The sequence below is a fragment of the Cryptomeria japonica genome, chromosome 8 (assembly GCF_030272615.1).
Source record: "Cryptomeria japonica chromosome 8, Sugi_1.0, whole genome shotgun sequence".
Classification (NCBI taxonomy): Eukaryota; Viridiplantae; Streptophyta; class Pinopsida; order Cupressales; family Cupressaceae; genus Cryptomeria; species Cryptomeria japonica.
In genome coordinates this window covers 318424105-318440099 of record NC_081412.1, presented here as the reverse complement: position 1 = coordinate 318440099, position 15995 = coordinate 318424105, and the positions used below count along the sequence as shown (strand labels likewise).

The following is a 15995-nucleotide window of genomic DNA, read 5'->3' as shown; positions in this document are numbered from 1 at the left end:
TTAATAGGGAAACAATGATGGTGACAATGGGTATTCCGCATAAAGAGGAGTATGAGGATTGGACCATTGGAAATTCATACGCCCATTTCTTTGAGAAGAAGAGCAAATACAGAAGGGTAATTGCAAGAAATTGGTTCTTGAGGGTTCATAAGGGAGGATCACGACTACCCAAACCCCTAACCAGAGAACACCTCATCACAGAGGTGCGAGACATTATTGTGCTTTTGAATAGAGTAAAGGGGAATTCACATTCCTTCTATTGGGAAGACTAGATGTACTTTTTCATCCAAGTGGTTCTATTTGGTGACAAATTTCTGGATTGGTTTCAGGTAATTGCAAAGAGGCTTCACGAAGGACTAAGCAATTTTGTGGGGATGACTGGGTTTTACATGTCTTCTTACCTATTTTATATTTTAGCTTGCATAAGAGATTGGCCTGGATTACCCAATGAACCCTAGATTGATGGAATTAGGGTTTACAATTATTACCCTTTGTTGCAACAACAAAGACATGTTGAACAAATTGATAGATGGAATGGAGTCTTTGCGGGAAGACTGGCCTTTGAACTTCAGGGTGATGCCAACAAGAGAATTTCTATTGAGGCTATAGAATTTGTGAATATATATGGGAGTTTTTTTATCCAATTTCCATGGTTTACTTACATATGGGTAGGTGGTTTTGAAGGCCAACCATTCAAATTACCTAGGTATGCCTTTGATAGCTACATGCTTACAGAAGTGAGCAGGCAGTTGGCTTATATAGATATAAGATTAGGGGCAAAGGGTGAATTCAGGGTGGTATTTCTCGTTGAACATGGGTATTACAGTTGCAAATCAGTATTAGATGCCTTGAATCTGGATCTGGAGTTCAAAAGGATGAACCTGCAGCCATATGTGGCTAGGCGATGATTTGATAGCCAAGGTTATGCAAGGGAGAACGTTAATATAGACAGTCATTTCTGCCATGAACCTCAGCTAGAGGATTATTGGGAAAACTGCAAGGATGAGCACGAAGTAAGAAAGAAGTTATGGTCAAGATTCACTTTATGATAGATAGCTATCTTGAGGCTCCCAATTAATACATCAGGTGTATTGGAAGATACAGAGGAAGACGTCTTGGATCCCGAGTTTGGTACTGAGATTGAAGGGAAACCGATTCCAGAAATTGACTGGAACAAAGAAGAAGATGATAGCATCCAAACAAGGACCTTCAATGTTGTCAGGAGAACAAAGAGATGGTTGAGGAAATTGAAATTCAAGGAGGGTCCTCACATGTCCTCACATGAATCAAGAAGTGATTCACACATCGTGGTTCAATCTCCTGTTTCTGCCACTAATGAAAGTGCTGATGTTGCAGGTGTCTCAAAGCCTGCTATAGAGAAAATACCGCCAAGAAGGTCATGAAGGTCACCATCTGGTCTTACATCTATCTGAGTAACCTGATCAAGAAGCAAAAAGAAGGGTAGGGAGCCTGTCCTGCAACAGGTCCTGGTAGACTTAGATCCCAGCAAAGAGCCTGAGCAAACAATGAACTCACAGGATCAAAGTGAGCCCGGGATGCAAGAAATGGATACAAATGAAGAAGTGGAAACTCAATAGGATCCCATGAATACTCTGGTAATCGTTACCTCCCCATATGCACATATCACCCCACCACCTAAAGGACCTACCAATGCACCAAGATGGCTGGAAGCCGCCATTGGAAAGAAGAGAAGTGTGGTGCTGGTCACCATTCCATTGGAGGACATGGTTAGTAAATGCTTGGGAAAAGCATTAAAGCCCAAAAAGCTCAAAACACAAGCAATGCTTGATATGGATGACATAGCAGGACACTGGACAGCTGAAGTGGCCAAACCCATTCTTGGGAGAGATGCAGATAAGGCCACAAAGGAAGATTTTACTATGGAGAAAATAGATTTAGGGGTTGCATCAAGGGCTGTGGATGTAAAACATTTGGAATCCTCTACAAAGAGGATAATCTCAAGGACTTGGAAAGATGAAAAAGACAAGAGAGATATGAATCAAATGGTCACACAGATGGTAGAATACATCAACACTATTCACAATCTAGATCCTGAACCATTGTCACAGATACCAGTGTCATTTGACCCTAAGTCTCCAACAAACCAGAAGATGCTTGATCAAATTCAAAGGAATAGGGTAGTGACGGAGATGTTTAACAAATGGCTGGACCTGATAATTCGACAAGGATAAGAATATATTATTAATTTGGTTAAGGTTTATAAGGATGCAAAAACCATGAGTAAAGAGCTTGAGCTGGAGATGGTCACCTAGGAAAGGGAAAGGATTAAGTGGGTAGCGATTCTCACACAAATGAATGATGTCCAAAAGTATGGAGTGATGAAGTTCCTAGCCAAGAAATTGATGGAGAACCTAGATGATAATGTGCTATACGTGTCAAAGAAAAATGTGGAATGACGCAATTCAATCATCGGGCAGGGCCATGAAGAGTCCACCAAGCTACTCAGGGGACTGAATGACTTGATTGACACTATACAGAAGGACCTTAATTATATTGATATCCAAATCATGAAGGAGGGAGCCAAGGTGACTGAGGAAGTTGCAAACATGATTAAGGTCTTTCAAGACAGAGTCCATTCCATTCAGACCACAAAATCTTTGACTACTGATGACTTTTCGAAGGTAGCAAGGATTGAATCAATGCTCATTATCTGTTTAGATCACTTAGATGTTCATAAAGCGAAGGTCATGCAGGTGAATATGGACAAAGAAGTGTGGAAGTAGAGGATCATACACATTGGCTTGCCCTATTTCCAAGTTATCTTGAACTTTTCGGTAGCACACCTAGAATGGCGTGGATCCGTGACAAAGCAGGACAAGCCCATAACTTCCTTAGTTGTGGTGGAAGCTTAGTTGTTCTACAATAAAATGTCAGCCTTTCAGTGGCTATTAGTTTAGTTCTCTTTTATGTTATTTTAATAGTTTCTTTCATTGAAGTGAAAGTAAATGATATTTGTTAATAATGTAAAACTATTGCCTGGTGGCTATTTAAGCTGAAAAGCTTGCCTTTGAATAGGTTCTGAAACTGTGATTTTGGAAACAATAGAAAAGTTTTTGATACAAATTGTTGGAATGATACAATGGCTAACTATTAATAGAATGTTGTGTTATCTTTGAATCTGTGCATTCTAGGATTCATAATCTTTCTTAGGTTGTTATGTGGGCATGATATAATCTGGTAATCAGTCTTCTTTGCATTTCTCCTCAGTTCATATTTATTATAAGTTGTTGGACGACTCACATGGTGTTGATCTGCTTGATCCCCCTTGCCCTATGAGGCATGAGAGAGTCTCAATTGAGCTATTAATTTATCTTGCTGAGTCCCCATTTTGTTTTGAATGTATGCAACAAATATGTTATAAATCAGAGTCTGTGAGCTCCCCTCTTAACATTCTTTTAGAAAAATTTAGGCATTTATGTGTGTTGATGGATAAATTCTAAAGCCTTTTCAATACTTTCTGGTTAAAAGTGTTACTATATCAATTGTATAATTAATTCATTGTAAATAATACGAGGAGCTGCCCTCTAAAGTAGAGGTTGAATTTTCATTAATTCTTCGAACTGTTGGTATATTTGTTTCTTTCTAAAGGGTAAAACGGAGTCATATTTTGCTTGAGAAGATAATAGTTAAAGTTTCAAGAAGGAGACAAATTTGTTCACCAACAAATTTTTGGCGACTCTGCTGGGGAACTCAAATTATAAGACTAGTTTCCTAGTTGCAAGACTGGAGTCAAGGAGATATACTAGGTCCCAAAGAACAGAAGGGGTTTTTGATTCTGTCTTTCAGGAGTTATAGAACCTAAATTTTCAACCCACTTTCTCACCTCAAAGAAGGGCAAGAAGTACGCCTCCTTCCCCATCACCATCACCACCTGCGTCCTCAGTTTGTCAAGCTCTGACCTTGCACGATGTTACTCTACCTAATATAATCAACCCCTCCCCTCAATATCATATTTCCAATGGCAGAAAATAATCCTTGGGGGGCAGCTGTAGGCCCGTTGAACTTAGGATTGAATCTTAACCCCTTACCAAAAGGTGCTAGGGATCATTTGCCAAAATTTAGTGGTGATGGAAAAATCACCATTGACGTCCAGACATTAACCGGGGTAGCAGCCGATTGGTTTTATCACTTACCAAACATTGTGATAACAACCTGGCAAGATCTAAAAACAAGATTTAAGGCAAGATTTAAAGTAGCAGAGGATGAACATTCCCTCTTAGCTTAGTTAGCCCAGTTAAAGAAGGAAATTCTTGAATCTATGAGGGACTTTGTAGCAAAATTTGATAAGATCTTGCACAAGATTCTAGCTAATCAAAATCCCTTAGATGACAATCTTAAGCGTTTCTTTATTAATTCTATGCGTTCCGAAATAGGTTTCCTGATCTGTAGGCAAAGAGTTGCAGATTTAAATGCCACCAAAACCCTTGCAGTTGAATTAGAAGATGATTTAATCACAACAGGCAAATGGAAAAGGGAAGTATGGACACCTAATTCTCAGCCTTCAACTTCTTCTTCTGACCCTATCCTCCAGCAGTTAATGAATGATGTGATTACCCATAAAATACAGTTGCCCAAAGCCAGTACCTCATACCCACCTCCCTACCAAGATATACCTAGAAGAAATGCGAACCAGTCTTTGGGCTATGGGAATAAGACCATGCAATTACCCCCTGCTCAACAAAGATTAGCAATTGAAGCACCTCCTACTAAAGGGAATATGTGTGTATTTCACCTTACTGATGAACATGATAGTAGTTCTTGTCCTGAGATGGTATGGTATGCACAATTGATGAATTTCAAAGATACCTCAAATGAGTGGGATGAAGAAGAATCATCAAAGCAACCTAGCGACTCTAAAATCCATTTTCTTGAGTATGAGTCAGATTCGGAAAGAGGCGGTGATATTTTGGTTACTTTAGAGGATCCTTAGTGTGTTGTGCTCACCAAAAATCAACAAAATGTGAAACCCCAGATGTCTTCTTCATCATCTGTGATGGCCTTCAAAGGTAAAAAAATTGATTCAAAATTGCATAATAATGATCAAAAATTTCAAGAACCCTTATTTTTAAAGCCTGTTGAAAAAGAAAGTTCATTTGATATAATAGAATTTTGTAAATCTTCTCAAATTCAAATCACACCTGATGAGTACCTAAAGCTGAATCCTAAAGAACTAGACAAACTTGTACAATTTGTGAAATGAAATAATGCACAATAGACTAATGTAATGCAACGGTCAGTAAATGCCATATTGCCCTCACATAACAATGAGTTGGTTCATCCCTCAGTTTGTGAAAAGATACCTGAAATAACTGCTCTTCAAATAGATGATTCCGTACCCCTTCCTGAGTCGAAACCAGAGCCCTTTTATATATCATTATTCATAAATGGTCATAAATTGAAATAACTGTATTATAGATTCAGGTGTATCCGATAATATAATGCCCTTTGCTGTAGCCAAAGCATTAGGGTTATCCTTGACCAAAATCTTTGGTAGATGCTATTCTATGGATTCAAAACAAATTCCTCTGCTAGGCCAAATTAAGGATGCTCAAGTAGTTCTTGCCTCCCACCCGGATAAAAGGATCAAGTTGACGATTTTGATAGCTGATATCCCAGCCAGTTATGGAATGCTTTTAAGTCGTACTTTCTGTAGGGACTTAGGTGGTGAAATCAAAATGGATTGGTCCCAAGCCACATTTCCAATTGGGAAGCAGCGAGTCATCCTGTAGCCTAACCAAATTCCAAATTCACTCTGATGAACCTAGGGCTCATATTTTGTATCATGATTGTCAATTTGGGAACTACATGATTTTGTCTGATAGTGAGATGGGGGGGAATTCATCTCAAAATGAGGGAAAAGAAAGCCTGTGGCTAATGGAGTTTGATGGCAGTTGTGCAGCATCAGGTTCTGGTGTAGGGGTAGTGTTAATACCACCTTTCGGCAACCCTATTCCCTTTTCCTTCAAGCTATAGTTCAAAAATACCAACAATATGACTGAGTATGAGGCCTTGTTGTTAGGCTTAGCCGAAGTTAAGAGATTGGGAGTGAAGCTCCCACGGGTTAAAGGAGATGTTGAACTTATTGTAAAGCAGGTCAGGGGGTTGTTTAGTGTTAAAAATGAAAGGTTGAAGCACTATTGAAATAGAGTTTGGGACGAAATTGAAAGTTTCGATACATTCTCCATTGAAGCAATACCTAGGGAATTGAACTCAAAAGAAGATTAGTTAGCAGTCTCAGCTTCATTGCTTGTCCCACATCCTGAATTTGTTGAAGAAATTTACAAGGTAGAGTTGGTGTATCAGCCTAGTGTCCCAGATAACTCTGACTCATGGCAGGTATTTGAGAGTGATAAACAAACAAATAATTTGATGCAAGGTTTAGATATGTTTTCTGCCATGTATTTTGAAGGTTCTGATGCAGAGTGCAAAGAATTTTTGCCAGAATGAGCCAAGGAGTTGCCTGATGGGATCATGCAGTTGAAAGGAAACAAGATTCCTAAAGGACTGGTTTCTTTGGAACATCTATTTGACCGTAATGATGCCTAGAAAAATAATAAATATGACAAGTCTCGGGAGGCCCAGGATAGTGGAGGTTATGAAAAGGTCAATATTGGTACCAAGAAAGAACCTAAATATATCAACCTGGGAAAGTGTTGTACACCGATAGAAAGGGAGATGCTCATTAGCCTCCTAGTGGAGTTCAAGGACATGTTTTCTTGGTATTATGATGATCTTAAGAATTTCAGAGAAGGAAAGTTTCAGCACGAGATTCCTTTGAAGCCCGAAGCAAGCCCTTTCCGGCAAAAGCTTAGAAACTTCAATCCAAAAGTGGCACAGGCTATATTCTAGGAAGGATAAGATGTTAAAAGCTAGGATTATATATCCTATCCATCATTCTACATGGATAGGAAATATAGTACCCATCAGAAAGAAAAATGGGGAAATAAGGATTTGCGTAGACTTCAGAAATATTAACCAAGCTATCTTAAAAGACAATTATCCCTTGTCGGCCATGGACCACATTCTGCAAACTATTTTAGGGTCAAAGATGATGTCCATGCTCGATGGATTTTTGGGATATAATCAGATCAACATTTAGGAAGTTGATCAACACAAAACTGCCTTTATTACTCCCTGGGGTGCATTTGCATATAACCGGATGCCCTTCGCTTTGATTAATGCAGGAGCAACTTTTTAACGGGCTATGGATTTGTCTTTTTGCCACTTAAAGGATACGATCATTGTTGTATATATGGATGATTTGACAGTATTCTCAAAAAGAAGAAAACATCACATTCTGGACCTAAGGCAAGTGTTGTAGAGGTGTCGCGAGCATGGGGTATCCTTGAACCCCAAGAAATGAGTGTTTGGAGTCACAGAGGGTAATTTGCTCAATCATATTGTTTCTAAAGAAGGGGTGAAAATATATCCTGAAAGGGTAAGAGCAATTCAACAACTAACTCTGCCGTCAAGTAGGAATGTCATTATTTCCTTCTTCGGGCAGGTGAATTTTCTTCAGAGGTTCATCCTCGACTTTGTGGAGACTACCTGATATATTGTGAATTTGATGAGTGAAAAATAATCTTTCAAATGGAGCGAGGAAGGGAAGAAAGTGATAGCCTCAATAAAAGATGCTATTGGTCAGGCACCTGTGTTGGTTAATCTTGATTTCAATAAAGATTTTGTCATCTACTGCTATGCCTCAGAGCACACTATGCCATGGATTTTGTTATAGAAGAATGATGATAATGATGAGGTCCCTTTATCATTCATGAGCGTACCCCTAAAAAAGCATGAACTTAAATATTCAATAATGGAAAAGCAAGCATATGTGGTCGTGAAGGTGATGAAATAGTTTAGGTACTATATTCTCCATTCTCACACTATGGTTTATGTGCCTCATTCAGCAGTCAAGAGCATTCTAATGCAACAAGACATAGGAATGAATGAAAGAGCTTCTTGGGTATCAAAAATTTAGGAGTTCGATTTAGACATTAGACCCACAAAATTGGTAAGGGGGAAAGGTTTGTGCAAGCTGATTGCTGAAAGTAAGGAGGAAGTGACAGAGGAATTGCCCTTAGTTCTATTTGTTTCTCTACGAGATTCCTGGTTTGCAGATGTATCTTATTGCTTGACATATGGAGATTGCCCAGAACACCTTTTTGCGAAGGAGAAGAGGAACGTGAGACTGAAAGCTGCTAAGTACGTCATGTTTAATGATGTACTATATAAAAGGCGATTGAATGGAACCTTCTTAAGATGTGTTGATAAATCACTCCAGGAGTCTCTTTTGAAAACATTCCATGATGAAGCCTGTGGGGGGCATTTCTCTTCAACAATAATTGCTTACAAGATCTTGAGGAACTGCTATTATTGGCCAGGAATGTTCAGGGACGCATATGCATGGGTGGCTAGGTGTGAAAAATGTAAGTTGTTCGCTGGTAAACCACAACTTGCAGCATTACCACTTCGACCTGTGGTTGTGGATGAACCTTTCAAGCAGTGGGGTCTGGATTTTATTGGTCCCTTGACACCAACCTCTAGTGCCGGTCACACTCATATTCTAATAGCCATAGACTATTTTACTAAATGGGTTGAGGCCATTTTGGTACGAAAGACAACCTCGAAGATTGTTTGTAATTTTCTGAAGGAGAACATCTTAGTTCGATTTGGAGTCCCATTAAAAATTGTTGTAGACAACGCTACCAATTTCTCCTCTACTGAAATTTCTTTGCTTTGCTTTGATCATGGAATCTCTCTTGCTCACTCATCTGATTATTATCCTCAGGGAAATGGTTAGGCTAAATCCAGTAACAAAAACCTCATTAATATCATGAAAAAAATAGTGAGTGATAATTTTAAGGATTGGCATAAGAAACCGTATGAAGTTCTTTGGGCCAATCGTACATCACCAAAGAGGGCAATTGGGATGTCTCCATTTGAACTGGTCTATGGTGTTGGTGCTCAAGTAGCACTTCCTTTAGAGCTGGTGGCCACCAAACTACAAACAATTATTGAAGATGCTTACTTCGAGAGTTCTTTAGAAAAGCGAGTCATGCACTTGACAAGGATTGATGAAGAAAGGGATAAACTGGTGGATCGGATAACAAAACATCAAATGAGGTTAAAAAGAATATTCGACAAGCGAGCAAGGCCTTGAAAGTTCATGCTAGGTGATCAGGTATTGCTCTGGGACAGAAGAAGAGAACCTAAGGGAGCACATGCTAAGTTTGAGTCGCTCTGGAAGGGACCATTCCTGATTCATGAGGTAAAAGGACTAAATTCTTTTAAACTTGCATATCCTGATGGTACTGTTCTTCCTTTGACCTACAATGGTCAAGATTTGAAATTATATCAATTGTAAATGAGAGTCCCTCGTAGTTTTTGTACATAGTGTTTGGTTATTTGTGTGTCTTTTCTGTTTAGTATGTTTGTGTCTTTGAATAAAGTCTGGCATGCGAAACCAGAGATTCTAGAGTTCATTTCTAGTTCCTTCATAGTTCTAGTCCCCAGTTAGAGCCGATGTTAGTCCACCCATAATTTTTCCCTTTTTAATTCCAATTCACGGGTTGCCTTTTGTGCCTTTTCTTCCATCGGGTCATTTGTTCTCCTTGTACTTGAACCGTTGAACTCTTTTGTCAAAAGGTTCATATGGTTCAAGGTTCAAAGCGTGTTTTAAAAAAAGAAAGTTGTTTTGGTCTTTGTCACCGTGTGAACAAGTGCATTTTTTGTTTTTGGTCATTGAAGTTTTGAACCCGTTGAACCAAATTTCAAAGATTCAAGGTTCAAGGTTCAAAATGCCTTTTAGTAAGTTGCAACAATGTATTGTTATATGATGAGCGTGAGTCTTTTTACGTTGAGTTGATGTGCGGTCTTGAACCTTGAACCAAATTTCAAGTAGTCCAAAAGGTTCAAGGTTCACTTTAAATAGTCCTTTTCTTTTGCCGCTCGTTCCCAGTGTTGTTTATGTGCCGCCTGTTACTGTTATATTTCTTAAGTGAACTTGAACCATTGAACCTTTTGTTAAAATGGTTCAAGGTTCATATGTTCATTTCAAACTAACCCAAAAGCTCTTTGGTGGAAATAAAAGCGGCATGAGAAGAAAAAATATTCCCTTATTCGCCTTTTTGAAATTCTAAATGTAGAAAGTAATCATGCAAACATCAAATTGCCCGTGTGGAAGTGATGGATAATTAAGAAGGTGTCAGGTTTGTCATTTCACTATTACCTCACACACTTGGATAAATCATGATGAAGCGTGTGTGGCCCTATAGATATTTTCCCATCTGATTAAAGGAAAAATGTATGAGTTTATTTCCATATTTAGGAAGGTCGCAGTTGCCATACTTCAATAAATTGGAGGCGCCGAAGGTAAATCCAACTCTGTTCTCCAAAGAATTTCTAGTTTTCATGGTGTTATCAGGTAAGTTGAGTTGTTTTCTCCTATGTTGTGTTTCTTTGTGAACTGAAGTTTTATCAGTATAGAAAAGGGGGAAATGTGAAAATTGTTGGGGTAGCATACTGTATTGCTGTTAAAATTTCTTGGTTAAGGGAATATATAGTTAAAATGAGGCCAGTGCTGCCAAAGCTTGAGCGAACCTCATGTTTAGTGAGTATCTTGCCAGAAATGGAAGACACCTCCTTAGTTCATGTAGATTTGGGGGATTTCCTTGAAAGGACTAAGAACCCTCAAGCTAGTTCATTAATGGAGAAGATAGTTATGAGTGGTCTTGTGGAAGCTGTTGCATTCCCGCTTGTCATGCCATGTCCATATTTAGTGTTGGCTTTCATGAATAGATATGACTTTGAGAACAGGTGCATCAGAACCAGTGATGGTGAGGTGTTAGTCAGTATTGATAGGGAAACAGTGATGGTGACAATTGGTATTAAAGAGGAGTATGAGGATTGGACCATTGGAAATTCATATGCCTATTTCTCTGAGAAGAAGAGCAAATACATAAATGTAATTGCAAGAAATTAGCTCTTAAGGGTTCAGAAAGGAGGATAACGACTACCCAAACGTCTAACCAGATAACACCTCATCACAGAGGTGTGGGAATTTGTTTTTCTTTTGAACATAGTAAAGGGGAATTCACATTCCTTCTACTGGGAAGACTATATGTAATTTTTCATCCAAGTGGTTCTATCTAGTGACAAATTTCTGGATTGGTCTCAGGTAATTACGGAGAGGCTTCACGAAGGACTAAGCAATTTTGTGGGGATGATTGGGTTTTACATGTATTCTTACCTGTTTTATATTTTAGCTTGCACAAGAGATTGGTCTGGACTACCTAATGCACCCTTGAGGCTATGGAATTTGTCTTTAGGGTGATGCAAACAAGAGAATGTCGATTGAGGCTATGGAATTTGTGAGTATATATGGGAGTTTCTTTATCCAATTTCCAAGGTTTATTTACATATAGGTAGGTGGTTTTGAAGGCCAACCATTCAAATTACCTAGGTACACCTTTGATAGCTACGTGCTAACAGAAGTGAGCAGGCAGTTGGCTTCTATAGATAAAAGATTAGGGGCAAAGGGTGAATCCAGGGTGGTATTTCCCATTGAAATTGGGTATTACAGTTGCAAATTAGTATCAGATGCCATGAATCTAGAACTAGAGTTCAAAAGGATGAACTTGCAGCCATATGTGGCTAGGTGATGATTTGATGGAAAAGGTTATGCAAGGGAGAACCTTAATATAGACAGTCATTTCTGCCATGAACCTTAGATAGAGGATTATTGGGAAAATTGCAAGGATGAGCACGAAGTAAGAAAGAAGTTGTGGTCAAGATTCACTTTATGGCATATAACTATCTTGAGGCTCCCAATTAATACATCAGGTGTATTGGAAGATACAAAGGAAGACGTCTTCGATCCCTAGTTTGGTACTGAGATTGAATGGAAACCGATTCTAGAAATTGACTGGAACAAAAAAGAAGATGATAGCATCTAAACAAGGACCTTCAATGTTGTTAGGAGAACAGAGAGATGGTTGAGGAAACTGAAATTCAAGGAGGGTCCTCACATGAATCAAGAAGTGATTCACACATCATGGTTCAATTTCCTATTTCTGCCACTAATGAAATTGCTAATGTTGCAGGTGTCTCAAAGCCCGCTATAGAGAAAATACCGCCAAGAAGGTCAGAAAGGATGCCATTTGGTCTTACAGCTGCCCGAGTAACCCAGTCAAGAAGCAAAAATAAGGGTAGGGAGCCTGTCCTACAACAGGTCATGGTGGACTTAGATCCCAACGAAGAGCCTGAGCAAACAATGAACTCACAGGATCAAAGTGAGCCCGAGATGCAAGAAATGGATACAAATGAAGAAGTGGAAACTCAACAGGATCCCATGAATACACTAGTAATCGTTACCTCCCCAGATGCACAAATCACCCCACCACCTAAAGGACCTACCAATGCACCAAGATGGCTGGAAGCCGCCATTGGAAAGAAGAGGATCATGGTGTCGGTCACTATTCCACTGGAGGACATGGTTAGTAAATTCTTGAGAAAAGCATTAAAGCCCAAAAAGCTCAAAACACAAGCAATGCTTTATGTGGATGACATAACATGACATTGGATAGTTGAAGTGGCCAAACCCATTCCTAGGAGAGATGCAGATAAGGCCACAAAAGAATATTTTACTATGGAGAAAATAGATTTGGAGGCTACATCAAGGGCCGTGGATAAAACTTTTAGAATCCTTTACAAAGAGGATAATCTCAAGGACTTGGAAAGATGAAAAAGACAAGAGAGAAATGAAGCAAATGGTCACATAGATGGCAAAATACATTAACACTATTCACAATCCAGATCCTCAACCATTTTCGCAGATACCAGTGTCATTTGATCCTAAGTCTCTAGCAAACCAGAAGATGCTTGATCAAGTTCAAAGGAACAGGGTAGTGACGAAGATGTTTAACAGATGGCTGGACCTGATAAATCAACAAGGATATGAATATATTATTAATCTAGTTAAGGTTTAGAAGGATGCATAAACCCTGAGTAAAGAGCTCGAGCTGGAGACGGTCACCTGGGAAAAGAAAAGGATTAAGTGGGTAGCGATTCTCGCACAAATGAATGATCTCGAAAAGTATGGAGTGATGAAGTTCCTAGCTAAGAAACTGATGGAGAACCTATATGATAATGTGCTATATGTGTCAAAGAAAAATGTGGAATGACGCAATTCAATCATCGGGCAGGGCCATGAAGAGTCCACCAAGCTACTCAGGGGACTAACGGACTTGATTGACACTATACAGAAGGACCTTAAATGTATTGATACCAAACTCATGAAGGAGGGAGCCAAGGTGATCGAGGAAGTTGCAGACATGATTAAGGTCTTTCAAGATAGAGTCCATTCCATTCAGACCACAAAATCTTTGACTACCGATGACTTTTCAAAGGTAGCAATGATTGAATCAATGCTCATTGTTTGTTTGGATCACTTAGAGGTTCATAAAGCGAAAGTCACACAGGTGAATATGGATAAAGAAGTGTGGAAGAAAAGGATCATATACATTGGCCTGCCCTATTTCCAAGTTATCTTGAACTTTTTGGCAGCACACCTAGAATAGTGTGGATCCACGACAAAGCGGGACAAGCCCGTAACTTCCTCAGTTGCGGTGGATGCTTAGTTGTTCTACAATGAAATGTTTGCCTTTCATTGGCTATTAGTTTAGTTCTCTTTTATGTTATTTTAATGGTTTCTTTCACTGAAGTGAAAGTAAATGTTATTTGTTTATCATGTAAAAACTATGGCCTGGTGGCTATTTAAGCTGAAAAGCTTGCCTTTGAATAGGTTCTGAAACTGTGATTTTGGACACAATAGAAAAGTTTTTGATACAAATTGTGGGAATAATACAATGACCGACTATTAATAGAATGTTGTGTTATCTTTGAATCTATGCATTCTGGGATTCATAATCTTTCTTAGGTTGTTATATGGGCATGCTATAATCTTGTAATCGGTCATCTTTGCATTTCTGCTCAGTTTATATTTATTATAAGTTGTTGGATGACTCACATGGTGTAGATCTGCTTGATCCTCCTTGCCCCGTGAGGCATGAGAGAGTCTCGATTGAGCTATTAGTTTCTCTTGCTAAGCCCCCATTTTGTTTTGAATGTATGCAGAAAATATGTTATAAATTAGAGTCTGTGAGCTCCCCTCTTAACATTCTTTCAGAAAAATTTAGGCATTTATTTGTGTTGATGGATAAATGCTAAAGCCTTTTCAATACTTTTTGGTTAAAAGTGTTACTATATCAATTGTACAATTAATTCATTGTAAGTCATACAAGGAGCTACCCTTTAATGCAGAGGTTGAATTTTCATTAATTCTTCCAACTGTTGGTATATTTGTTTCTTTCTAAAGGGTAAAACGGAGTCATATTTTTCTTGAGAAGATAATAGTTAAAGTTTCAAGGAGACAAATATGTTCACCAATAGTTTTATATATCTACTCTTCTTCTCATTATCATCAAACTTCTTGTAATCTTCTTTATATATACATTTAGAATCATAATTACCAATTCTACCACAATCAAACCATTTTTAGGGTAATTTACCTTTGTATTTTTTGGTACCTCTCTTCAATATTCTTACAAAGTTTGCTTCAATCTCTTTCAGATTCTCACTTTCTTTTGGTTCAAATTATACTAACCTTGAAACATTAAATTCATGTTCTCTTTTCTCTTTTTTTACTTCTTCCATCTCTAAAATCTCAAAGACAGGCATTGTTCTAATAAGCTGGTCAATTGAATAGTTATCCAGATAATGTGTTATTGTATAGCATACTTATTAGGTTTTTTGGATCTAGGTAGAGTTAACATAATCTTCCTTATAACATCCCCTTCTTCAAGATATCCACCAACATCTGTAATAGAATTTACAAAAATGTTCACCCTAGGTATGTAGTTCTCAACACCTTCATCTTCAACCATTCTTAGATGCCCATACTTCTATTTTAGATTCATCAACCTAGCTTTCTTTGTTTTTGGATCTCCTTCATAGGATTGTCACAATCTTTTCCAAATCTCTTTAGCTTATTTCAAACCCTTAACTTTACCATATACTGCATCACTCAAGGAACTAAATAATATTGTTCTAGTTTTCATATTAGTCTCATGATTCTTAACTTCATTAGGGGTCTAGGGTCCAATTTGTTGAGGATTATAGCTAGAATTGACAATGTCCCAAATTATATTCTACAAAGTCTCCAAATAAGATTCCACCCTATCCTTCTAGTAAGGAATATTTGTACTATCAAACAATGGAGCCTTAAAATGTAGTTCATGCACCATTCTGGATCTACCTCAAGTGATTAAGCTTTCCAAAGAGGAACCTTTCTTTGATACCAATTGTTGAACCTGTTGAGGTTTCCAACTGGTTATATGAATTCATCTTGAATATCACTATAATTCATCAAAATGAATTCAAGCCAGTGACCAACTTAACAAGAATTTGTCATTAAGGAATAAACGGTAGGTGTACCTATACAATATTTTGATTCCTATGACAAATATACAATAATATTGAACTTAATAGATAGTTCTCAATGAAAATATATGAAGGAAATCACTTATGCTACCAGATTCACCCAAATCTTGATTTATCATATGTTTAACACCTAATTGAGAACATTATTCACAAAAACCAAAACACAAATACAAAAAGGTAAAATGTAATTTCATGTAAGTTGGTTGTTGAAAGAGAAAACAATAGATAAGTGCCTACATTTGTGGGTAACAAAGTCATCTATCTGAGTTAAACATTCCCAAAAAAATTATATAGACCTTACCGATAAACCTGCCTATTCATGCCTTGCACAACTATTCAACAATACAACATTACAGACCATTGTTTCAGATCACAACAAATTTCAATGTACCACAATAATATTCTAGAATAATTTAACTATCTCCTTGAGATAGACCCACTAAAACATCATACAT

The 15995-nt window shown here is 38.1% G+C and overlaps 1 protein-coding gene across 1 annotated transcript; it reads left to right on the top strand.

Annotated features, from left to right (window-relative positions):
* Nucleotides 1-8875: 8875 nt before the first annotated feature.
* Nucleotides 8876-9202, top strand: LOC131061532 (uncharacterized). The gene has a single exon (XM_057995268.2). It carries the CDS (start codon nt 8876-8878, stop codon nt 9200-9202), a length of 327 nt encoding a protein of 108 aa, XP_057851251.2.
* Nucleotides 9203-15995: the final 6793 nt, after the last annotated feature.

Bases quoted from the DNA above. Each gene is read 5' to 3' on its own strand.
- LOC131061532 (XM_057995268.2), top strand. From the start codon at position 8,876: ATGAAAAAAATAGTGAGTGATAATTTTAAGGATTGGCATAAGAAACCG.